This window comes from Haliotis cracherodii, unplaced genomic scaffold, assembly GCF_022045235.1.
Source record: "Haliotis cracherodii isolate W230 unplaced genomic scaffold, xgHalCrac1.p SCAF_4, whole genome shotgun sequence".
Classification (NCBI taxonomy): Eukaryota; Metazoa; Mollusca; class Gastropoda; order Lepetellida; family Haliotidae; genus Haliotis; species Haliotis cracherodii.
In genome coordinates, this window is record NW_027266297.1 from 5,543,309 (window position 1) to 5,570,000 (window position 26,692).

A 26,692-nucleotide genomic window follows, 5' to 3' on the forward strand; every position below is an offset into this window, starting at 1 on the left:
TTTAACTTCTTTTGAGTAGTATATTATCAATCTAGCATTTAGAAAGTTACCTAAGTACACAGAGACAGTGTACACGTTAACACAAGGCATCAAGTAAACATTCAGGGTCAACATTTGGGAACGATCTTAGGGCTGCTGTTACAGTATCTTCCGTACATTAACCCTGAAGATGGTCATAGTGCTGACATCGTCTCGAAAATATGGACTGAACCTGGATTTGGGCACAATCCTTGACTATATCCCCCTTTTCAACATATTTCCACTGCAAAAGCCCAATTTGTTGTTGCTTTTATATACATATTAAATTCCAATTTTTGAAAATATGTATATGCAGACCTTTTAATCACTGTCCCAAGTCCTGATACCCATTGCCAATGTCATGGTAGCCATTGAAGTGATGTTGTTTATACGCTGCAGGCGACGCCAGAAGCATCCTGATGTAGTGCCTTCAAACGATACGATGTTGTTTCTTCCTCAAGAAGAGAAGATCGTTTACGAGAATGCTGTGATATCACCGGTCAACGTTGACAAAGATTTGGACACCTCGGAAGAAACTCATGAAGATAACAACGTCACCATGGAAACTGGTAATTAAGTGTTATTGCCGGAATAATAATAATAATAATAATAATAATAATAATAATAATAATAATAATAATGTATGTATGTATGTATGTATGTATGTATGTATGTATGTATGTATGTATATATTGGAAGAGTTCTCAGGAATACAGCCCTTCTAACAATTTGCAATTGGGCAATGCAGAAGGCTGCAGTGATGGGGAGTCTTCACAATCTTCGAAACGTTCTGTGTGGGTTCAACTGGGCAGCCCTTCTTATATAATGATAATCCTCAAATTGCAATACGTTATATTTACTCTTTCGGCGAAATATCCAACTTCTAGATGTGGAGACCCACGTCATCATAGACAAAGCAAAACTGATCATTGACGTCACTCCGCGTGCAGAAGATCACGTGACTGTGGAGGCAGACGACAGCCTGGTGTATTCAAATAAGAGCGTCACTGACGCCAGTCACGTGCTTGACGTCACAGATCTCCCTGATCACATGACCGCTTGGCGAGGAGACAGCAAGTTCTTCCTGGAAGAATACAAGGTATATGAGAAGAGTAACATCCCTTATCCGCGCCGGGATACGCTGATTGTGGGTTACAAGCAGACGATCAGTTTTTATTCTCCAAACGAAAACAATGTTTTATGTAGGTTTTTGCTTGTTTGTTGTTAAACGCCTTACTCAGCAATATTCCAGCTATATGACGGCGGTCTGTAAATAATCGAGTGATTGACAATCCAGTGAATGATATCATGAGCATGCATCCACGCAATTGGGAAACGGTCAACCAAGTCAGTGACAACTCGATCCAAGTAGTCGTCTCGTAAGACCAGCGCTGGTTGCTGAGGACCTTTATTCCTACCCGGAACAGGGGGCACGGGTGGCCCAGTCTATGGCGCTGCGATTCGCTGTGCAGAGTTGCGTCCCTTGGGCACGCCAGAAACCTATGATTGTTGGTTCGAATCCCGGTTCTCCCCGATTATGTTTCTAGGTTTGTCAGCACCAAACCCGTGCTCGTGGGTTTCATCGAAGTGGTAAACGTCTAAGACCTGCATCACTTCGGGCTTTCCTCCCACATTAAGCTGACGAGCCGTGATATGACTGGAATACTGTTAAAAGCGGCGTTAAACCCAACTCACTCACTCACTCCTACCCGGAACCCACTGGCGATATGTATACTCAAATTAAATACGCCTCCATATCAGAGACCGCCTCCATGGTCTAGTGGTAGAGCGTCCACCCGGAGAGCGAAAGGTCCGGGGTTCGATCCCTAGCCGCGTCATACCAAATGACGTTAAAAGATGGTACTTATTGTTACCCTGTCTCGCGCTCGGCATTAGGTGATAAAGGGGCTAAAACAAGGACTGGTCGGCCCGGAGTCGGTATACTGTTTCTGAGTGGGGTATTCATGTTAAACTGCGGCATGTTATCTCAGTGAGCTAGCACTTTAAATCGGCATCAGTCCGGACTAGTACAAGCAGCCATACACACACACGTGCGTGCAGGTCGCTATATAAGTGCAATAATCTTGGACGCGACGTTAAACCCAATTTCACCTCACCTCACCTCACCTCACCTCACCTCACCTCCATATCAGAAGGTTTAGCTTATTGCTACATGTTCTACCGGACGTGACGTAATGTTGATGGGATATCACGAACATATTATATTACATACCCATTAGAACTTACCACAATAACGATTTGTTGATCTGTGGTGTAACTGAATTCTATCTGAATGTGTTCCAGTCTCTGCCTCGCGACCTTCGGACCGACATTCCCCACGCTATAGGCATGAAGGAAGAAAACCGGAAGAAGAACAGATACAAGAACATCTGCGCATGTCAGTAACTGTCAAATATTCTAATGAAACAGGGATATGCTTTCCGACAATATATTCCTGTTTCATAAAACACCACTTAATGGCATGTTATCGTCCAGCAAACTGTTGCGATGTAGGCCCTTCTGTATAACAGTTGACACTAGCACTCAGATCACACTACATTTAATATTCAGCGATATTTAGTGTGTATATTAACGGTAGAAGACAAATATACTTGTTTTTAATACAATTTTGTTTCAAAGCCGTAGAGTCGGTGCACGTGGTCAAAGTACTTATAAAACTGAAATTTGATTATATATTTTTTTAAAGACGGGTAATATAAAGAAAACCTGAAAACAGTTTAGGAATGACAATTTAAATGACGTAAGGTTACGTCGCAACAAATATTCCCGTACTTCGCAGTCTTGTGGTAACCACATTTGGCGGGGTACGCGAATAACCCAGTCGTCAAAGGTACATCCGTCGCTGTGTATAAATTCGTCTTTTAGGCGGGCGAGAAACCTATGATCATGGGTTCGAATCCAGATCCAAGATTCTTGCTTGTAAGTTGGCGACTTTGAAAGGTATTTCAGTCGTATCCCGTCGTGTCAATTTAATGTGAAGACTGTGTAGGAGATTTATACCTAACTGCAACATTCTCCCTCTCAGACGACCACAGTCGGGTAGAGCTACCGTTGATTGGCGGAGACCCTGACAGCGATTACATCAATGCTTGCTATGTCCAGGTAAACACAATCTTACGCTGTCCTAAATACCATGGGTGCCGTTGTACATAGACGTAGGACATGTACATAGACTTAGGACATGGACATAGACTTAGGACATGGACATAGACTTAGGACATGGACATAGACTTAGGACATGGACATAGACTTAGGACATGGACATAGACTTAGGACAGTCGTAGTGCTCAGGTTGCTTTGTACAACGGCAGCCATGACCATAGTCTCCTGAAACAGTTACCACATGCCATTCTCATGATCATGGTATTTCATTTATATCACGACCTGTCAGCTTGAGGTGGGAGAAGCCCGAAGTGAAGCAGGTGTTAGATCTATACAACTTTTGTGGATATTCATGATGCGCCCTAAAGAAGACATTTCGACTCTAAGCATGTTCGACTCTTAGCATGTTCAACGGGGAAACAGTTGATTGTTACCTTGTATGAGAAATCTGCTAATCAATACATTACTATAGTAGATCAACTTGTTATTGTTGTTGTTATCGTTGTTGTTGGTGGTGTTGGTGTTGGTGTATTATTATGATTATGATTATTATGATTATTATTATTATTTGATGTATGATATAAGATAACAAACGTGTTCTTTCATCCTCTATTAACAGGGTTATTCCAAAGATGAAAACTTTATTGCATCTCAGGGTAAGTATGACTTTTTATAATAGCCCCATGCCGTATTAAGCCGTACCTGAACATAAGGTACCACAAGAAATTAACAATATGAGTGAGTGACTATATATGTGAACGAGTATGTTGTGTGGGTGGGCGGGCGGTCTGGCGAGCGAGCGAGCGATTGAATGAGTGAGTGAGCGAGTGAGCGAGCGAGCGAGCTGATCCCACCATTATAATGAAAGCTATTTTTTCCAGGTCCAACAAAGAAAACTATGGCGGACTTCCTCCGAATGCTGTGGGAGCTTAAAGTGCCAATCATCGCTATGCTGACGAATGTCATGGAAGAGGGCAAGGTTTGCGTCAGAGTAGTTTGTTTGTCATAGTCAGACAGCTGACCATACTGTGGAGACACTCTAATGGCGATAGAGCTCAGTCAATGCATGTCATTACATGTTGAGAAGTGTTAGGTGCAACTCATCTTCCCCACCCAAGGGAGTTAACTGACTGTAAAAGTCCAGTATCCACCCTTGCCGAACTACGCTGGAATTATGGAGTTATATTTTGGCTGGACTAAAGAGTCTATGCATAGTTTAATTCAAATCGCGTAACCAAATCGACATCCGATTCGTCAACTGCCGTTCAGATTTCTGTCGATTAAAGCATGTATACCACCGGCGTATACCACAGATATTTTGTAACAAATATGTTCATGTTCTTTATCAAGGTGCTCACGTGTTTTGATGCACTCCATGAAGTAACGCCAGTTTTATTACAATATAGATCTTGATTATCATTTAGATCGTCTTGACTAGAAGTCAACATTTTGTTTGAAGCAAATGCCATGGATATGAGAGATGGATTCGTCAATAGGTGTAACATAGAAGGGACATAACTCGTAATAGGCACTGAAATTCCAGCCTAATTGACAAGATTGGAAACTGGACTTGTGCAGTTAAATTACGACACGTCATCTTAATGTGGGAGGAGGAGAAGGAGGATGGGGTGGTGGCCTGACAGCAAGGTTGGCAAGGGGAATCCGATTGGGGGAGGGTTGGGGGGGATTGAGGGGTGAGGAGTGGGAGGGCGTGGTGGTTGAAGGAGACGGTGACGAGGATTCTTAGACGTTTGAGGCGAAAGCTCTTCAAACAAGACAGAAACAGAAGACGTTAGATAAGAATTATAATGAAGATGCTTTGTTGTTTTTTAACCTCTTGATCTGACCATATCCAAAGCATAACTTCAAATGGTGATACGCAAGTGTTTAATGGCGCATCTTAGACGTTTACCACTCTGGTGAACCAGATAATCACGGACCTGGTCAAAGATCCTAATTAGGGCGAATCTGGGATTCGAACCAAGGTATCTATTCAATTAGAAAAAATATATATAACCCTAACAGTCTCGCGAGTCTCACACATGAGCGTTTCTAGCTGTTCCCAACGTTTCCGACGTCAATGTATTTCAGCGCAAGTGTGAACAGTATTGGGACCCTGAAGATGACTTTAAGGTGCAGGACTTCAAGGTCGCCGTTGCAGACACTACATCGTACGCCCAGTACACAGTCAGAACTCTTCATATAACGAAGGTGGGAGTCAACCAGTCCCTCATCACAAACGTCAGTGTCGCTTTTGTTATAGTCATCTAATAATACTATATCATATTATAAACATCACTTTCACTCCTCGTTAATACTTCGTGGGCTTTCAGCACGACGTTTCTCCATCTCCCGTGAACACATACGGCCGTCATTCGGTGAAGTAGGGGCAGGTGTTGAAATGAGACCGTATATTTAACGCCGAACTCGGCAATATTCCAACTATTTGGCGTCGTTCTGTAAATAATCTAGTCTTGACCAGTTATTGACATCACGAAGACCGCGTATAACTCATAGGCGTCAAATTCGTACTATTTCGTAGATGTGCGAACCCTATCACTGAGACGAGGCGTAGAGAAGAAGTTGTCAAGCGAGAAACATATCAGTACTTGCGATGAAAGCTGAGCGAATCCTGGTCGATGACTCACTTGTCTGATCACTGACAGGTCTGAACAATCACAGGTCTGAAAACACACAGGTCTGATCACTCACAAGTCTGATCACTCACAGGTCTGATCACTCACAGGTCTGAACACTCACAGGTCTGAACACTCACTTGTCTGTTTTCCCCTGGTTCGAACCAGGCATTTGCTTGATTCGTTGGGTAAATATACCGCAGTCATATGTATTCACGGTTGAAAGGGCAACGCGTGGTACACAAGTCTACGAAGTATTGACGATGTCTATTGGTAGAACATCACTTCTTCATTGTAAATTTTTACGTTATCCGAGGTAGGGTTCATCATAGATGACACATTATGTCTTAGGCCTCTGGTCTCGTGTAGATAAAGGGAAATCCATTGTGGCATGGTTTAGGTCGCATGTCTTTAGGTCTTCCAGCCTTTGTGTGTATTACTCCATAGTTTCCTTTACATAATGTTTCGGTAATTCGTATTTTATGTATACATGTTACCACCCTGCAGACAAGCAGCCCCGACCCCCCAAGGTCCGTGACGCAGTACCACTTCACATCGTGGCCGGACAAGAGTGTCCCCACTTCACCATGGTCGCTCATTCACTTCCGGAACAAGGTCATGACCTCTGACAGGGAAAAGGGACCAATCGTCGTGCACTGCAGGTACTCATCTAACACTTGCTGGTACTGGCTTACTTATCCTCGTGTTCGTGTACAAGGCTGTGTTTAGTAATTTAGGTTTTTCGTGATCGTGTTGTTACTTGCTATTAAACCATGTTAATCCAGAAACACCGTTATTTGGATTATTACTGGAATGAACGTGTACATGTATCAAAAAGGACATGACTCTTCGACAACGATCGTTAATCCGGACAATTTTTAATCTGGACTGTTATTCATTAAGTACGGTATCGTCCGGTTTAACAGGGTTTCGGTGTATAGGATATTGGCTGTATAGGGTAGAGTATTTACGGTAAAGTAGACATTTCGTGCAGTCTCACTGCAGTAAAGCTCGGCGGTGCTTGTGTTGTATGTGTGAGTGGTTTCTCGGCGGAACTTTCTTATAGGTCTTTATAATCCGGAAGTAGTGGGGGGTTGTAAGAGCCATCGTGTGATGTCATATCCGGTTAACGGTTTCTATGACTGTCGTTGTCAGCGCTGGAGTGGGCAGAACGGGGACCTTCATCGCTTTGGACTGGCTGATGCGAATGGCTGAAGAGGTTGGTCACGTCGACATCTACGACTGCGTGGAACGCATGAGGGAAGACAGAGTCAACATGGTCCAAACTTTGGTAATAAAGTCCACACACCTTTTAGACTACGCATATGGACGTGTGGTAGCCTAGTGGTTAAAACACGTACAAGCACTTCGCTTTATGAGTGAAATGTTCTTGAACGCGACGTTAAATTTAAAGCCTATTTCGCCTCACATAGTGGCTAGGCATTCGTTCATGAATGTGTACTATCCATCAACGATCATGCTTCATACAGACAAACACTATCCAACGTTGGTGCTTTAAATGAATAAGACCTGCTCGATACTAACGAACACTATCCAACTTTGGTGCTTTAAATGAATAAGACCTGCTCGGTACCAACGAACACTATCCAACTTTGGTGCTTTAAATGAATAAGACCTGCTCGGTACCAACGAAAACTATCCAACTTTGGTGCTTTAAATGAATAAGACCTGCTCGATACCAACGAACACTATCCAACTTTGGTGCTTTAAATGAATAAGACCCTCTCGATACCAGCGAACACTATCCAACTTTGGTGATTTAAATGAATAAGACCTTCTCGGTACCAACGAACACTTTCCAACTTTGGTGCTTTAAATGAATAAGTACCTGCTCGGTACCAACGAACACTATCCAACTTTGGTGTTTTAAATTAATAAGATCTGGGTGATGCCAACAAACACTATCCGACTTTGGTGTTTTAAATGTATACCATCTGCTCGATACCAACGAACACTATCCGACTTTGGTGTTTTAAGTGAATAAGATCTGCTTGATACAACTAACGCCCTTCATCCTTCTCTCTGGTAGGATCAGTACATCTTTCTGCACGAGGCGCTCGCCATGTCCGCGCTGCTACCTCCTCCACAGTCATGTGACGTGTTCCTCCATCAGCCAACCATAGACGACGCAGCTATGATGTCAGAGTTCATGGTCAGTATAAAGACATGCCAAGTCACATTTATTTCCATAGGCGGGTCCAGATGGGAGGGATCCAAGGGGTCCGCACCCCATCTAGTAAATGAAGGCAGGAAAATTATCCGAGACTACTTTGATACTTTGGACCCCTCCCTTTTAAAAATGCTGGATCCGCTTTTCTTTTCTCGTCTTACTGTTTCTAGAACTACACAATTCCGGAGATTAAACTCTGATGACGTCACAGTATTGTTCTGACCCGAAAATTCACTAGCCATTCTGAACGAGCATTTTATACAAGTGCTGACTTTGCAACTCGCAAATAATAGAGAAATCATACATCAACCATAACACATCTTGCCCTGTGGTCAAGTAGGCCGCCATCACTGGCTAACGTTAACATACAATATGTGTAAGGAATAGAGTTTATGGATGTCAACTTCTTTATCATGAGGTACATAAGGATTCGGAGTATACTTACTCCTTCAAACAGGTGGATATATGCTTTGAGGCAGAGACGTATAAATTATGTACATGTCAGAACAACAAAAGTAACAAAGGTGGAAACTTAACAAGGGTAGCCAATAGTTAATTGACGCTGATAGGTGATTAGCAATGGATATGTAACAGTATATGTGTCTTCCAGAAACTGAATTCTTTCATTGGACTCGACTCCGTGAGGAACACCGATAGTTAATTGACGCTGATAGGTAATTATCAATGGATATGTAACAGTATATGTGTCTTCCAGAAACTGAATTCTTTCATTGGACTCGACTCCGTGAGGAACACCGATAGTTAATTGACGCTGATAGGTAATTATCAATGGATATGTAACAGTATATGTGTCTTCCGGAAACTGAATTCTTTCATTGGACTCGACTCCGTGAGGAACACCGATAGTTAATTGACGCTGATAGGTAATTATCAATGGATATGTAACAGTATATGTGTCTTCCAGAAGCTGAATTCTTTCATTGGACTCGACTCCGTGAGGAACACCGATACCGGCGGGTTTACCCTGAAGTCCTGTGAGAGCATGACAAGCCTTGGTACGTAACGTCGGTCCACGCTTTTGGGATTACACTATGATAAGAATCGTTTGCGCTTGTGGAGCGATACAGGTAACACCAGTGTACATGTAAATCAGCGTGTGGATTTGCGCAGTGTGCAAACCTTTTTTAAGTTAATTCCCCCATAAAAGCAAAATAACACTTTGTCAACAATAAGAACTTCGCAGATTGTTTCATAACCAATAATACACACAAGATTCTAGACAATGACACGACATTGTGACAGCTTTCAGCACAATAATGCATCGCAAACCCCTGCCACTATCATTAGCCAATCAGAAAACAGTAGTCCGCTAGTTCACTTTTAAGGGTTTTTTGGAAACAGTGACGGAAAATGTATTGCTTGCTTAGCCAATCAAATGTCATGGAATCAATTGCAATTTATCACATGTCAATGAATCATCTCGCTACATCAGTAGCAGTCGACAAAATATGCGTTGGGTTTTTAACACGCAACCTGAGGATTAGACGCAGCATTATTCAGTACTTTTAGCATATGGGTTCAAGCAAGGCACAGTCCAGAAATTGCATTCCGAAAAGAACTGCGGCATATTACAGCCATGGTAGTGTGTGATATTGATGTCAGTGATGCCTCGAACCGTGCGGTTCAACTTCACTCAGTAATATATATACTTCTATACATTTTAAAAATTGGATTTGACCAAACCCTTACAATGTTTATCAAAACGTTCCAATGCTGAAACAATCGCCAGAACACTGCAATGTTTAGGTCAAAAGCACAAATATGATAACGGTATCAAATACATAACCATCGAATTTCTTGTTTGTTTAATTTTTAACCACAACCAAGCATGGGTGTATTTTGTGTTTTGCTTGGCAGTTTGTATATGAACGCTATCTTCAGCAGCTGATGAAACTGGATCCCAAGGTTCTAACGACGATGACAATGACGGCATGGATTATGCTGGTGTCGTCTTTGTGCCGGTCAGTAGTCAGAATCACGCAAAGGCTATTATGGTCTGTTCTATTGCTCTATTTGTTTAGGGGGCAAGAGAGTGGCCCTGTTGTCTGGGTCACCGCAATTCGTTTTGAAGAGTTGCGTCCCTTAAGCAATGACCGTGGTTCGAATCCCCGATTCATTCGTCCTGACTATGCCTAAGTTCGTCAGGACCATATCCGTGTTGGGTGTTTCAGCAAAGTGGAAAACGTCGAAGACAGTGTTCAAAGCAGTGTTAAACAAAGTACAATGACTTTTCTGGTTTCACTATTAACTATCTTAAACACGATAATACCGCTTCGCCTTAGGTTGAAAAATTAAAACAATTTAATTGATTGAAATTGAAAATTATGGTTTTATATATATAACGAAGGTAGCAACAAATGATGAGTGAGTGGGTTTGGTTTTACGCCGCTTGTCGCAATATTCCAGCAATATCACGGCGGGGGATACCAGAAATGGGCCTCACACATTGTACCCATGTCGGGAATCGAACCCGGGTCTTCGGCTTGACGAGAGAACGCTTTAGCCACTAGGCTACCCTACAGCCTTATCTCAGAATGATGCCATGAATCATATGAGCATGGAGTCTTATCCAAGAGATACCGCTTTAACCACTAGGCTACCCGACCGTCCCAACAAATGATGATGTAACGCGGGTGCAGCAATGGAGGTGGTGGGTATTTACGCCGCTTTTACCAATATCCCAGCAACACCACAGCGGGGATACCAGAAACGGGCTTCACACATTGTGGCCATTTTGGGAATCGAAACTGTGACGAGCGGTCACTAGACTACCCCACCTATTGCCTTGAAACGGTTGTACACACGTCATGAGATAATCGAGTTAGGTCTCTATCTTTCAGTCTCAGTATGTCACAAAAACAAATGTGTTTTGTCAGAAGCTCAATACAGGCTACAACTCCTAAAATGGCTATTTTATATGAAATATATAGTAATTGTTGCGTAACATTTAACCAGGTGTATAGTACGTTCTCATCTGACATTTTGTGACATTCGTTGATCAGACCAATTTTGCCGACCTAAGAACATAAAACTGAATTTCTAATGGAATAACGCACAGTCGTGGCCATTTATCAATGCTGAGATTTTTGAGGCGGTTCTAGACCCTGGAACACTGTCTATTGATCTACTGTACAGAACACCTGTCAAGAGCGTGGCCCACGATATATCAATATACGTTAAGAATGGTATTTGTTGTTACCCTGCCTTGGATACGACGTTTAACCTATCCCGCCTCACCTAGTCCCTGGAAACTCATGACGTTATTTGGAAGCATGTAGAAAGGAGAAACCCTATATGTACATGCCCTCACCAAGCTGTGTCTCTCTCTCTCAAGGGGTTCTGGCATCGCAAGCAGTACCTCCTGATGGACACACCGGATCTGACCTTTGCGGAGGAGTTCTTCAGATGGATGTATGACCTTGACATTCAAACTATTGTTACCTTGGATCACGTGAGTGTAGAGTTCATCTATGCTTTATGAAAGGAGCGAAATTTAGAGTACAGTACAATCCTACACGTGTCAAAGAAGCTCCTGCGCATGCACATCTTTAGACAATTATATGATAGGAAATAGTGTGGTATTTCTATTAGTGTGGGATTGGCTCATTAATTTAATATTGGTACAAAATGTCTCTTTCGGGTTCTTATAATATCAGAGAGTATCAGGAAATAGTTGGTTATTAAATTGTTGGTTGATTAGAAGATGCGTTTGTTTGCTTGTTTGTTTGTTTGTTTGTTGAGAGACATAATATATTAAAATGTAGCCATAGCAGCCACACATGTCAGTGAGAGATGGAGGGATTGCAGTAGTAGCTTTACAGGCCCCCGACAGATTAAGGAGTAGTGGTCCTAACTATTTGTAGGGTAGTATCCTGTGTTTGTCTTTACCCAGGATGATCCAAAATTGTGGCCAGGACTCAATGAAGTTGCTGAATTCAACAGCTGTCGGGTGACGTGCACTAGCATGGAGACACAGGGCCATACTATCATCAAAACACTTGTCTACCAGGAGGAGGTGAGGAAGTACTTTAAACATCCCCTTTTATAGTCAATAGATGATATGATAGGTCAGCGTAATGTAGGCTTATGTCGCTTTCGTGTGTGTGTGTGTGTGTGTGTGTGCCATTATGTTTGAAGCAAATGCTTGCGATATGAGAGGTTGAATCTGATTGGTCAATAGGAGGAACATAGAAGGGACATAACTCGTAATAGCCACTGTTGGCGCTACGATTGTGCTTGGAAATTCCAGCTTAGTTCGGCAAGTGTGGAAACTTGACTTTTACAGTCAGGTAACCCCCTTGCCTCGGGGAGATGAGCGAGAGGGGAACCACTCCCACTCTCCATATTAATTGACTGTTCTTGACACGGACATTGCGACTGAATACAGACATGCTGCATGCTGCTCATATCTCCTGTATAATGCCCCGCTATGTCATATCTCCTGTATATTGCCCCACTATGTCATATCTCCTGTATAATACTCTGCTATGTCATATCTCCTGTATAATGCCCCACTATGTCATATCTCCTGTATATTGCCCCACTATGTCATATCTCCTGTATAATACTCTGCTATGTCATATCTCCTGTATAATGCCCCGCTATGTCATATCTCCTGAATAATGCCCCACTATGTCATATCTCCTGAATAATGCCCCACTTTGTCATATCTCCTGTTTAATGCCCCACTATGTCATATCTCCTGTATAATGCCCCACTATGTCATATCTCCTGTTTAATGCCCCACTATGTCATATCTCCTGTATAATGCCCCACTATGTCATATCTCCTGTATAATGCCCCACTATGTCATATCTCCTGTATAATGCCCCACTATGTCATATCTCCTGTAAAATGCCCCACTATGTCATATCTCCTGTATAATGCCCCGCTATGTCATATCTCCTGTATAATGCCCCACTATGTCATATCTCCTGTATAATGCCCCGCTATGTCATATCTCCTGTATTATGCCCCGCTATGTCATATCTCCTGCATAATGCCCCACTATGTCATATCTCCTGTATAATGCCCCGCTATGTCATATCTCCTGTATTATGCCCCACTATGTCATATCTCCTGTAAAATGCCCCACTATGTCATATCTCCTGTATAATGCCCCGCTATGTCATATCTCCTGTATTATGCCCCGCTTTGTCATATCTCCTGCATAATGTCCCACTATGTCATATCTCCTACATAATGCCCCGCTAATGTCATATCTCCTGTATAATGCCCCGCTAATGTCATATCTCCTGCATCATGCCCCGCTATGTCATATCTCCTGATTATAAACCTATTCATTGGGATCGCTATTAAGTTTTTAGATTCTTTCTGTAGCTAGGCAAACCTATTGTGAGGTTTTACTTTCCAGTCGGGTTAAATCTCATAAACAGGGACGTTGTAATGTCCCTGGGATTTTATATAATATCCCAGGGATTTTACAGGATATTCAAGTCATATTTGCTATAATATCCCAGGCATTTTATATAATGTCCTGGGTATTTTATTAATGTAACTTCCGTTCCGATTGTAACATGTTATGAAATGTAAAATCAAATGACAAATGTTTTCATTATATTCCCGAGGATCGAACTCGCAACTCTCACGTGTAGCACGAGGCTACAGAGGTGTTGATAAGCAACACTAGTTTTTAGAATGTCCTTTTCAAGATCCGTACGCCAGCAACAGATATTTTACGCGCGTTTCCTAAGGTTCATGGAAAGTATGTTCGAAACATAAAAATGTTGGTAAATGTTGTTTTAAGTTTCTTTTTTCGGTTTATAAGTTTGGAAAAGCACTTTCCTTCGGTTTTGGTAGACAGAGCACGCCCTTGGGGTCGGGAAAAACCGCGGGGGATTCGCCCCCTTGGTTTTTCCCTCTCCCCAGGGCATGCTCTGTCTACCAAAACCTCGTAAGCGTGTTTTCTCCAATACATAATGCCCCGCTATGTCATATCTCCTGCATTATGTCCCACTATGTCATATCTCCTGCATCATGTCTCACTATGTCATATCTCCTGCATTATGTCCCACTATGTCATATCTCCTGCATTATGTCCCACTATGTCATATCTCCTGCATTATGTCCCACTATTTCATATCTCCTGCATTATGTCCCACTATGTCATATCTCCTGCATCATGTCCCACTATGTCATATCTCCTGCATTATGTCCCACTATGTCATATCTCCTGCATTATGTCCCACTATGTCATATCTCCTGCATTATGTCCCACTATGTCATATCTCCTGCATTATGTCCCACTATGTCATATCTCCAGCATTATGTCCCACTATGTCATATCTCCTGCATCATGTCCCACTATGTCATATCTCCTGCATTATGTCCCACTATGTCATATCTCCTGCATCATGTCCCACTATGTCATATCTCCTGCATTATGTCCCACTATGTCATATCTCCTGCATTATGTCCCACTATGTCATATCTCCTGCATTATGTCCCACTATGTCATATCTCCTGCATTATGTCCCACTATGTCATATCTCCTGCATTATGTCCCACTATGTCATATCTCCTGCATCATGTCCCACTATGTCATATCTCCTGCATTATGTCCCACTATGTCATATCTCCTGCATTATGTCCCACTATGTCATATCTCCTGCATTATGTCCCACTATGTCATATCTCCTGCATTATGTCCCACTATGTCATATCTCCTGCATTATGTCCCACTATGTCATATCTCCTGCATTATGTCCCACTATGTCATATCTCCTGCATTATGTCCCACTATGTCATATCTCCTGCATCATGTCCCACTATGTCATATCTCCTGCATTATGTCCCACTATGTCATATCTCCTGCATCATGTCCCACTATGTCATATCTCCTGCATCATGTTCCACTATGTCATATCTCCTGCATTATGTCCCACTATGTCATATCTCCTGCATTATGTCCCACTATGTCATATCTCCTGCATTATGTCCCACTATGTCATATCTCCTGCATTATGTCCCACTATGTCATATCTCCTGTGTCATGCCCATGTATGCCCTGCAGGACCTCGAGGCTAAGTTGACCCAACTGACGTGCCCAGGGTGGGCGGACTCCACTAACCTGTCTGACTCTCCCTACATCGTGCTCGACTTCATCAAGACGGTGAAGCAAAGCGTCACTTGCGACAGGCCTGTCGTAGTTCAGAGCAGGTAACTCCGCGTTGTAATAACGGCTTTCAGAGGAACGTTACGTGACCTTAACCTTGAGGGAGCAGGCGACGTTGTTTCAAAATATGTGTCAATATCGGGTAACATTGGATGTGGACCTCAAGATAATATCAATGTATAGATTTCCGGCAGCGTTTTATGACATTAACTCCATGGAATGTTCCACATCGTGTAGCTCACAGTAACGGCTCGACTCATTCTTAATAAACTGGATCGCTGCTCTACATTTTCAGATTATATATTCACAACCATGGTGTAATGTTTCAGTTTATGTTAACACGGGGTTGTGCTATGTTTCAACTATCATTACGATTCTGTAACACCATATTTCACCGTTAACGTTACTGTAACACCTTGTTTCAGCTCTCGTTAACCTTACCGTAACATCATTTCCAGTAAATGTAACTAACGTTTTATCCATGGTGCCGTAACGCCATTTTTAGCGTTACTGCTAACCTAACCATAGTTCATCTTAGGTTCACGTAACAGTAACGGCGTGTGTCGGATCCTGTCACTGTTACGGTAACATCCCTGATGACGAACGTTACGGTATAGTTCAAGCCTGATTATCACCCCTGTTCTTCTGCGCACATTACCGTAACGTTGTTTTCCAGCCCGTCATACGGTAACGGGGGTATGCTCTGTTGTGTGTCGGCTATGATGGATCAGGCGGAGGTTGACCTGACAGTCGCCATCCCACACGTCATCAGTCAAGTCAGAGCCTACAGACCAGAGGTCATCCGGAGCATGGTGAGTTTAGGATCAAAATAACAAAATGTGTGAGAGTGGGTTGCGTTTGACAATGTGCGTACATTTCATGACCCGAAGCATGCTCCACTTTACATTTCTTAACTATATAAGTCCATGTGAAAGATCCATAAACATATTTCAACGGTACATTTGACACCATTGTTGTGGTAGTGCACTTGTCATTGTTGGCGTGATATTCTGCGACGTCATAAGATGGTGACGTCAAATTTTATCATTGTCGTCAAGTCGATATTGTTAGTTTCTTCAAGTGGTTTCTCTTCATAGACGAAACGGCCTCATCCAATATCCATGTATGATTCATGTGTGTATCAAATACTCACTTTACGAGACACTGGCAATCGTTTCCTGAAATCAGTGATAGATACTCTGTGTAACATTTGGTTATCAGTAATGTTATGTGTTATTTCCTCAGGCGGAATACAGTCTGTGCTATGACTGTGTGAGGAACCACCTGAACGATACCCACCTTTACTCCAACTACAACCCCAACCCCTAGGTGCTGGACCTGGGCTGGTGACCTGCTGAATTAGGGGTAGTGACCTGCTGAATTAGGGGGTAGTGACTTGCTGAATTAGGGGGTAGTGACTTGCTGAATTAGGGGGTAGTGACTTGCTGAATTAGGGGGTAGTGACATGCTGAATTAGGGGGTAGAGGCATGCTGAATTAGGGGTTAGTGACTTGCTGAATTAGGGGGTAGTGACATGCTGAATTAGGGGGTAGTGACATGCTGAATTAGGGGGTAGTGACATGCTGAATTAGGTCGAAGTGACATGCCGTATTAGGAGGTAGAGATATGCTGAAATAGGGGCTAGTGACATGCTGAATAAGGGGGTAGTGACATGCTGAATAAGGGGGTAGTGACATGCTGAATTAGGGGGTAGTGACATGCTGAATTAGGTCGAAGTGACATGCCGTATTAGGCGGTAGAGACATGCTGAATTAGGGGTAGAAAAACGCTGAATTAGCGGGTAGTGACTTGCTGAATTAGGGGGTTGTGACTTGCTGAATTGGGGGGTAGAGGCATGCTGAATTAGGGGTAGAGAAATGCTGAATTAGGGGGTAGTGACTTGCTGAATTAGGCGGTAGAGACATGCTGAACTAGGGGTAGAGAAATGCGGAATTAGGGGGTAGTGACTTGCTGAATTAGGGGGTAGTGACATGCTGAATAAGGGGTTAGTGACATGCTGAATAAGGGGGTAGTGACATGCTGAATTAGGGGGTAGTGACATGCTGAATTAGGTCGAAGTGACATACCGTATTAGGCGGTAGAGACATGCTGAATTAGGGGTAGAGAAACGCTGAATTAGCGGGTAGTGACTTGCTGAATTAGGGGGTAGTGACATGCTGAATTAGGGGGTAGTGACCTGCTGAATTGAGGACTGGTACTATTCTAAATTAGGGGGTAGTGACATGCTGAATTAGGGGGTAGTAACATGCTGAATTAGGGGGTAGAGACATGCTGAATTAGGGGATAGTGACATGCTGAATTAGGGGGTAGTGACATGCTGAATTAGGGGGTAGTGACATGCTGAACTAGGGGGTAGTGACATGCCGCATTAGGAGGTAGAGATATGCTGAAATAGGGGGTAGTGACATGCTGAATTAGGTCGAAGTGACATGCCGTATTAGGCGGTAGAGATATGCTGAATTAGGGGGTAGAGAAATGCTGAATAAGGGGGTAGTGACATGCTGAATAAGGGGGTAGTGACATGCTGCATTAGGGGGTAGAGACATGCTGCATTTGGGGGTAGTGACATGCTGAATTAGGGGGTAGAGGCATGCTGAATTAGGTGGTAGAGGCATGCTGAATTAGGGGGCAGAGACATGCTGCATTAGGGGTAGAGAAATGCTGAATAAGGGGGTAGTGACTTGCTGAATTGGGGGGTAGTGACATGCTGAATAAGGGGGTAGTGACATGCTGCATTAGGGGGTAGAGGCATGCTGAATTAGGGGGTAGAGGCGACGTCGGCACGCCCGTAGATGAACCATCTGGCAGTTGTGAAAAACACCGTACACACGAGGGACATCCTCGGCAGACATACGGAGTTCTTGTCACACTTGCCGCACCCGAGCACTTGTCCATGACAAAGAACGCGAGCTGTAGTACTTGTCTTCGTTTTCATTTATCACTTTTGTCCATATTACAAGAGTCATCTAATGCAATGTTTGAACGTCGAACCAAGTTTCATTGAATTGATATAGTTACTATACGTTACCGACCTTCAACAAATGTAAAAACAAAGTTGTGTGAAGAGGGTTTATTTACAGATTTTACACATGTCAAATATATACAATCAATAAATTACGTGTTCTATTGTCTACCACATTCGTCTTTAAATGACCACATACAACAGATGCGTTAATACAGGGGCCATGATTCATTGAGCGAGTGAGTGAGTGAATGGGGTTTACGCCACTTTTAGCCATATTCCAGCAACATCGAGGCGGGGGACACCACAAAAGGGCTTCACACATTGTACTCACGAGAGGGATCGAACCCGGGCCTTCAGTGTGACGAGCGAACACTTTAACCACGGGGCTGGGCGGTCGGGTAGCCTAGTGGTTAAAGCGTTCGCTCGTCACGCCGAAGACCCGGGTTCGATTCCCGACATGGGTACAATGTGTGAAGCCCATTTCGGTGTCCCCCGCCGTGATATTGCGGGAATATTGCTAAAGCGGCGTAAAACCATATTCACTCACTCACTTTAACCACGGGACTAAATCGCCGCTGACATGTTACCCTAACACCTGTGATTCTGTACGGATTTTGTTCCCTTTTCCAAAGAAAAGCAAAGACGGTATATCGATGTATGTTTGTGATGAGATGGAACGATATCCCCTTGGAAGCCATAACGAGAAGGTCATTTTGAGTTGCATAAAAATCTATACCAACATGTTTTGTGATTTGACATAAAAAACATAAATATAATATCGACACAAACGTAAAATCATAAAATGGTGATTATGTATGAGTCACCTGTTTAAAAATATTACGGGATTGTATAAATAATATTATTCGACAAGGATGGATGACTTTTGTTTATATAATTCAATGAGCTTTTGTGATGTGTTTGTGATCCCTTAACGGTAAAAGTCTGTGGATACAGATTAACCTAAACACAGGTCACAGGTATGTAACAGATTTCTCTGACCACGGGTCACATGTGTGTAACAGATTACTCTGACCACGGGTCACATGTGTGTAACAGATTACTCTGACCACGGGTCACATGTGTGTAACAGATTACTCTGACCACGGGTCACATATGTGTAACAGATTACTCTGACCACGGGTCACATATGTGTAACAGATTACTCTGACCACGGGTCACATGTGTGTAACAGATTACTCTGACCACGGGTCACATGTGTGTAACAGGTGTTGAACAGACTCGTCTGAACACAGGTGACAGGTGTGTATCACATTAATCTGAACACAGGTGACAGGTGTGTATCACATTAATCTGAACACAGATGACAGGTGTGTAACACATTAAACTGAACACAGATGACAGGTGTGTAACACATAAATCTGAACACAGGTGACAGATATGTAACACATTAATCTGAACACAGGTGACAGGTGTGTAACACATTTATCTGAACACAGGTGACAGTTATATAACACATTAATCTGAACACAGGTGACATGTGTGTATCACATTAATCTGAACACGGGTGACAGGCAAGTAACGCATTAATTTGAACACAGGTGACAGGTGTGTAACACATTAATCTGAACACAGGTGACAGGTGTGTAACACATTAATCTGAATACAGGTGACAGGTGTGCAACAGACTACTCTGAACACAGTCGTGCCACAGGTAACTTGAACACATTTAACTAGTGAGTCACAGATCACTATGTGTCACGCTCTATTCATTCTCTTTGTTCACAAAATGGACACTCATGTCTTCCACCTTCTTTCCCCGGAGTCGCAGGACGAGAAAGAGAGCAGCGACCCCTAGTAGCAGCCCGAGAATCAGCATCCCCACAGCGAGACCCGCCTTGGCCCCTGGAAGACAACACTACAAATTGGAAATAGCTTCAGTGAATTAATTACCTTTACAAGAAGTGGGTGACTGTAAATTAGTTAACGTTGCTGCGTCGAAAATTAGCAAGGTTTAGTTGTGGTTGACAGCATGAACACCGACCCTCGAACACCCGTAGAGAGCCCTTCTCTGGAATGTTTTTTCGAGAGAGCGGTATCGTCTGATAGTGGCACATTTACGCTGTGGTTTAAATGCAAACACATTTCAATCGCTTCTGACTCACTCGATTAACTTTACATATCTGACTACGAGTAGCCATTTCACCACGGCTAATCTAAACTGTACGTATCACGTAGCTAACGCACAAAACGAGCTCTGGGATGAAATCAACCCAATCGGGCCGATTCACTCAAGTATTTTTTTTCATTTAGTAATATGAATGAGTGAGTGAGTGAGTTTGGTTTTACGCCGCTTTCAGCAATATTCCGGAAATATCACGGCGGGGTACACCAGAAATGGGCTTAACAAAATTGTACCCATGTCGGGAATCGAACCCGGGTCTTCGGCGCGTATATAGTAATATGAAAGAATAGGGTTTTAGTTAACTTCTTTTGAGTAGTATATATTCATATTAATGAGAGTGACTGCATCTGGCGCTGCTTACGACAGTTCAACTTTAACATGTTTACTGTCAGGATTTATTATAGTAAACAAAAAGTTAGGGATCATGCATATTTTAGGGATATATTTATGACATTGTGTGATCAATATTCCAGAAAAATAATGCAAAAATACCATTCAGTAACTTTTTTGGTTCAGTATATCAAATAAAATGTATGCTCAAGGGATCTTCAGTATCGGGGTTACCTGCACAGCCTGACACAATTGCATAGAAAGGTTACCACGAATTTCAATTTTAGGAACTTTTTTGGGCCTTCTCAATAAAGAACAAATCTGCCCGTACATATCAATGATTTTGGTTGATAAATAGAATCTCACCCTTGAGTCTTTTATTATTCAAATATATCAACACATGTCGTTAGAGGTTTAAACTCCTTGGCAGGCGTCGCCATATTAAACCATGGTAACCAAATAAGTCTGCAAAGCATATTGACGCAATATTAAGTAGCAACACCTGCATGGAGTAAGGCTTGATATCACACAAGCGATATCTCCCGGGAAGCCAGTTATGGGTGATAACGGTAACTTCTAAAGAACGTAAGTTCGTATGCACGTATTTCCCCACGATGCACAAAATTACGAAATGCGCGAAAACCTTCGGATTATGATTTGGCCAAATTGTGCATTGTCGTTCGGATGTGGTGATATGAAATGCAAACAAATTTAAAATGGTTCATCGCCTACAAGACAGATTGTTTTAGGGTCCATCTATCCTGAACGTTCACCTGAATCATCCTGTGGCTTGGAGAGGTACTGGTAGTGGGTTGCAGCGTTCGGGTCGTATGGAGTAGTGCCCTTTATAAGTGTACCTGAAAAATGAAAGACAGGTTGAACCGCTGTATATATGTTGGCGTTGGAGCCGGAGTTATTGATAGAAAACCTCGCAGTACTGGTGGTCGTCATGGAGACATAATTGGGGAGAGGACCACAGGTGGTCGTCATGGGGATACAGTATTGGAGGGAATAATACTGGTGACTTTGATTGTTAAATAATGTTAGGGTGAGTACCACTGGTGGTCGTCATGGTGTTACAGTATTGGAGGTAACAATACTGGTAACTTTGATTGTTATATAATGTTAGGGTGAGTACCATTGCTGGTCGTCATGGTGATACAGTATTGGAGGTAACAATACTGGTAACTTTGATTGTTTTATAATGTAGCGGACAGTACCACTGGTGGTCGTCCTGGTGATACAGTATTGGAGGTAACAATACTGGTAACCTTGATTGTTTTATAATGTAGCGGACAGTACCACTGGTGGTCGTCCTGGTAATACAATGGTTATGTAATGTCATGGTTTGGAGCTCATTGTGATACCACTCACGAGTGAACAAGTCACAGAACCTGTCCTGGACAACCGAGACGGGTTTACTCCTGGGTTGGACGGAGGACAATCTACAGTCTGTGGTGTTGCCACAGAACTCAAAACTCTGGCACTCGAAGCCACTCTGCTCCACACACAACTTTGCACAGTCGTCTCTTGTGACGTCGGACACCACGAGGTCGTCATGGCTGCTGATGACGCTGTTGCTAGATTTGCTGAAGTCGTATACGTAGTTTCCTACAACAGGGGAATGAGGAGGAGTGAATGAGATTGTTTTACGCCACCTTTAGCAACTTTTCAGCAATATCACGGTTTAGGAACAACTTAAATGTGATTTAGACATATACCCATGACAGGACTCGAATCCGGGATTTCGGCGTGAGCGTTTTAACCACTAGTCCACCTAACCAACTGCCAAAATGACTGAAGATGTTTCATAACATCCACCAAACGAATCGTGTCAATACAATATATCCGAAGTGACCTCGTGAAAGCGTTCAACAGGTGACACAGGTTCTAATCTGTTTTGCTTTCCGTCGGTACATATACTCTTAATGTACCAAAAATGATATAATAATGAATGTATAATTACCATACGATTCGGATCAAATGTGTCGTCGTAAATATACGAACATTTTAAGACAATGGGTGTGTTTGTAATGAATTAAGGCATTTATTAAACAAGCATACACTGCTTCCCTTGTCGTAAGAGGGACTAACGGGATCGGGGGTCAGACTCGCTGACTTGGTTGATGCATGTCATCATATCCCAAATGCGTGGATCGAAGCTCATGATGTCAATCACTGGATTGTCTGGTCCAGATTCGATTATTTACAGGCCACCGTCATATAGCTGGAATATTGCTGAGTGCAGCGTTAAACAACAAACAAACAAACTTCATCGACATAATACGACATAAAAGCCGTGAGGCTTTGACAACGGAGTTATTACTGTATATAAGATGGGATGGCTTCGCGATAACTCGCAAAGAACAAAGAAGAACGAAGTGTGGCTTATTTCACGATAAAACATTGTCCTATTCTGACGTCATTTCTGGAGATTCGAACAAGTGCTCGCAACTTGATGACGTCGCATATTGGGCGACGTTAATTTTGAGAGGGGAGTGTCTAGTGAGTTGTTTCCCATAGATGTAGCAGGGCAACGCAGATATACGCTATGGCCGAACGATCCAAATATGGGCGAGATATGACAATCGGTTTGGGGAGAAAAGTTGCGGACGTGAAAATTCTGAGAATATCAAATTTACCCCCCTGTACATAAAATGGACCTTGCCGAGGTCGGATTGTTTTCAGGAAGTTATCATTATTTACATACATGTAAAAGTTTTTAAAGCTTGTACATTTTATTGACATCCTTTAAAAGGCTGTGCAAAATGTTTATATCGCATATAAGAAATAAACAACGGCCACGAGGCGTGTGTTTCTTAAATACGCCAACTCACTGGAATAGTGGTCACACATAGGGGTAGCAACGACGGATGTATCAGGCACCTCCAGTATGTGTTGTTTCCGAAGACGACAGGACTTGAGGTTGGGGCAGTAGTCGAAGCTCTTGCAGTCAAAGTCGGTGGTGGTAGAGCAGTTGTTGGCGCACATGTCGGGGGAGTTGACTGAATCCAGAGTCTTGTCGGCAGGAGTCAGCAGCACCTGCCCTGGGTACTTGTTGAAGTCGAACAAATAGCTCTCTGGAGAAGACATGTCTTTGTTTGATACACATGTATTTTACAGGACATCTATCCGCCATGTTTGTTTATGCTACTAAAATAGCCGCATGTGACAGCGTTAATGCTCGAAATAAACAGTCATCAGCGTCTATAAAGTAGTCGAAAGAGGAAGCTCGATAATGTCGTGCGTTTATATCATCAGTGACATTTCAACAAACAATTAAATTTTATTCTTAAACATTGGAACTAAGAAAATACATTTACGGAAATACTGCTCGTGTCTTTCGCTAGAGTGAAAATCAACCTGTTTCACTTTGGATGCAAGCTGCTGAGTACAACACAGACGAATCTCCCAGCTTGCTCGTCCTTTTCATAAGGACATTTCATAGTGTATCCAAATACCAATGCATTTAATAAACACAAACATTTACTGATATCATTAGTTGTATACATAATGTCAGGATAGAATGAAGATACATAAATAATTGATATTACGAAAAAACGGGTTTCCATACTACATGCTCGAAGGTATTCGACTTCTTGGCATACAGGTCACAGAAGGAATGGTTAGAGATGAGGTTCTGGTTGTTGTCAGGGTGAGGAAGGTGACCAACTTACTTGCATACAGGTCGCAGAAGGAATCGTTAGAGATGAGGTTGTGGTTGTTGTCAGGGTGGGGAAGGCGACCAACTTACTTGCACACAGATAGCAGAAGGAATGGTTAGAGATGAGGTTGTGGTTGTTGTCAGGGTGGGCAAGGTGACCAACTTACTTGCATACAGGTCACAGAAGGAATGGTTAGAGATGAGGTTCTGGTTGTTGTCAGGGTGGGGAAGGTGACCAACTTACGTGCATACAGGTCGCAGAAGGAATGGTTAGAGGTGAGGTTCTGGTTGTTGTCAGGGTGGGGAAGGTGACCAACTTACTTGCACACAGATAGCAGAAGGAATGGTTAGAGATGAGATTGTGGTTGTTGTCAGGGTGGGGAAGGTGACCAACTTACTTGCATACAGGTCGCAGAAGGAATGGTTAGAGATGAGGTTGTGGTTGTTGTCAGGGTGGGGAAGGTGACCAACTTACTTGCATACAGGTCGCAGAAGGAATGGTTAGAGATGAGGTTCTGGTTGTTGTCAGGGTGGAGCCTGCTCATCATGCAGTCCCCCGTTGTGTAACAGTACTCAAACGACTCGCAGTCGAAGCGGCTTTCTCCGGAACACGCCGTCGCGCAGTCGTCAACGGCCATCTGGTGAAGGACGAAGTCGTTATGGGCGTAGATGACGTTGTTTCGGTAAATCTTGAAGTTCTTCAAGTACTCTCCTTCATGAAAGATGTTACGTCTTCAACTGATTGCCATTTAGTTTGATATAGGGGTACAAGGCCTGGTGTCCTCCGTACAGATATTGCTGGAGTATTACTCAAGCACTGAAAGCATTATCACTCACACATCATTAATTACTGGGCCCCTGATTAGCGAGAGGGACCCAGTTGCCTAAGGCCCCGCAATTCGCTGTGCAGAGTTGCGTCTCTTGATCCTAAGATTCGTGACTATTTCAATGTTTAGTAGTGAGCACCACACGTCAAGTTAGGGTTTTACGCCAATAGTAGGGAGATACTCACTGATAGTAATTGAAGGAACACTTTGTACAGTGCAACCTAACGCATCCCATCGTACCTGAAGGTCGATTCTCGTTCTCCCGCCTATTGGTTTGCCTACTCCAGACTCAAATACACAGGTGTGAGTCGCCTACTGGTTGCCTACTCCAGACTCAAATACACAGGTATGAGTCGCCTACTGGTTGCCTACTCCAGACTCAAATACACAGGTGTGAGTCGCCTACTGGTTGCCTACTCCAGACTCAAATACACAGGTGTGAGTCGCCTTCTGGTTTGCCTACTCCAGACTCAAATACACAGGTGTGAGTCGCCTAGTGGTTGCCTACTCCAGACTCAAATACATAGGTGTGAGTCGCCTACTGGTTGCCTACTCCAGACTCAAATACACAGGTGTGAGTCGCCTACTTGTTTGCCTACTCCAGTCTCAAATACACAGGTGTGAGTCGCCTACTGGTTGCCTACTCCAGACTCAAATACACAGGTGTGAGTCGCCTACTGGTTGCCTACTCCAAACTCAAATACACAGGTGTGAGTCGCCTACTGGTTGCCTACTCCAGACTCAAATACACAGGTATAAGTCGCCTACTGGTTGCCTACTCCAGACTCAAATACACAGGTGTGAGTCGCCTACTGGTTGCCTACTCCAGACTCAAATAAACAGGTGTGAGTCGCCTACTGGTTGCCTACTCCAGACTCAAATACACAGGTGTGAGTCGCCTACTGGTTGCCTACTCCAGACTCAAATACACAGGTGTGAGTCGCCTACTGGTTGCCTACTCCAGACTCAAATACACAGGTGTGAGCCGCCTACTGGTTGCCTACTCCAGACTCAAATACACAGGTGTGAGTCGCCTACTGGTTGCCTACTCCAGACTCAGATACACAGGTGTGAGTCGTGTAGCTCATATGTCGTGGACTTACCTTCAGTCACACCCGGGGGGTTCGTCCTCATGATGTCATCCCGGACTCCAGTAGCGATATACGTGATCGTCTGCGGTGAGACAAAACGGACAATATTTTTTAAGTATAAACTTAAGTATAATGTAGCTCTTCCGTCAGAAAAGGCCAAAAGAATAATGTTTCTGTTCCCCAGCCGTGTCATTTTCAACCCCCTGCGAACGGCTTTTTGATTTTCCGTATTTGTAACCAAGGGCAGGTAACTCTTATCTACTTTCCCTATAACAAACGCACAAACTGCACATAACGCATAGTGCCTCTAGTGTCGATGCAGGTGGTGTAGGGGAGATTATATGGCCCTCTTTGGGTTGTGTGATGCAGTTTAGACATCGCTTGGTTCCTGTCTACCAAAATGAGCCGATTTCTCGTAGGTTGCGATTTGACTAAAATTAACATTAGCACAGCCGTTGTAATTATCTTATAAAAATGTGCCTTAACAATAACTCGGCATCGGTAATACAGGCGCTACGCATGCGCAC

General features: G+C 43.2%; 2 protein-coding genes across 4 annotated transcripts in view; one reads left to right on the plus strand and one right to left on the minus strand.

The window, feature by feature from the left end:
* The window catches only part of LOC139478577 (receptor-type tyrosine-protein phosphatase mu-like), a 37,717-nt gene extending 19,446 nt beyond the window's left edge, over positions 1-18,271 (plus strand). For both annotated transcript variants that reach the window (XM_071261115.1, XM_071261116.1), the window contains exons 12-28: positions 418-587; positions 906-1,117; positions 2,323-2,416; positions 3,065-3,141; positions 3,761-3,797; positions 4,023-4,120; positions 5,233-5,352; positions 6,285-6,439; positions 6,933-7,068; positions 7,828-7,950; positions 8,894-8,984; positions 9,874-9,950; positions 11,324-11,440; positions 11,882-12,004; positions 15,023-15,168; positions 15,801-15,936; positions 16,370-18,271. In XM_071261115.1, the coding sequence (XP_071117216.1) occupies positions 418-587; positions 906-1,117; positions 2,323-2,416; positions 3,065-3,141; positions 3,761-3,797; positions 4,023-4,120; positions 5,233-5,352; positions 6,285-6,439; positions 6,933-7,068; positions 7,828-7,950; positions 8,894-8,984; positions 9,874-9,950; positions 11,324-11,440; positions 11,882-12,004; positions 15,023-15,168; positions 15,801-15,936; positions 16,370-16,453 (1,996 nt within the window). In that variant the 3' untranslated portion in view covers positions 16,454-18,271. The remainder of the gene's footprint in view (positions 1-417; positions 588-905; positions 1,118-2,322; positions 2,417-3,064; positions 3,142-3,760; positions 3,798-4,022; positions 4,121-5,232; positions 5,353-6,284; positions 6,440-6,932; positions 7,069-7,827; positions 7,951-8,893; positions 8,985-9,873; positions 9,951-11,323; positions 11,441-11,881; positions 12,005-15,022; positions 15,169-15,800; positions 15,937-16,369) is intronic.
* Positions 18,210-26,692, minus strand: part of LOC139478575 (uncharacterized) — a 44,012-nt gene continuing 35,529 nt past the window's right edge. For both annotated transcript variants that reach the window (XM_071261114.1, XM_071261112.1), the window contains 6 exons: positions 26,178-26,247; positions 24,723-24,959; positions 23,421-23,663; positions 21,958-22,194; positions 21,357-21,440; positions 18,210-19,973 (listed from right to left, as the gene is read on the minus strand). In XM_071261114.1, the coding sequence (XP_071117215.1) occupies positions 19,834-19,973; positions 21,357-21,440; positions 21,958-22,194; positions 23,421-23,663; positions 24,723-24,959; positions 26,178-26,247 (1,011 nt within the window). In that variant the 3' untranslated portion in view covers positions 18,210-19,833. The remainder of the gene's footprint in view (positions 19,974-21,356; positions 21,441-21,957; positions 22,195-23,420; positions 23,664-24,722; positions 24,960-26,177; positions 26,248-26,692) is intronic.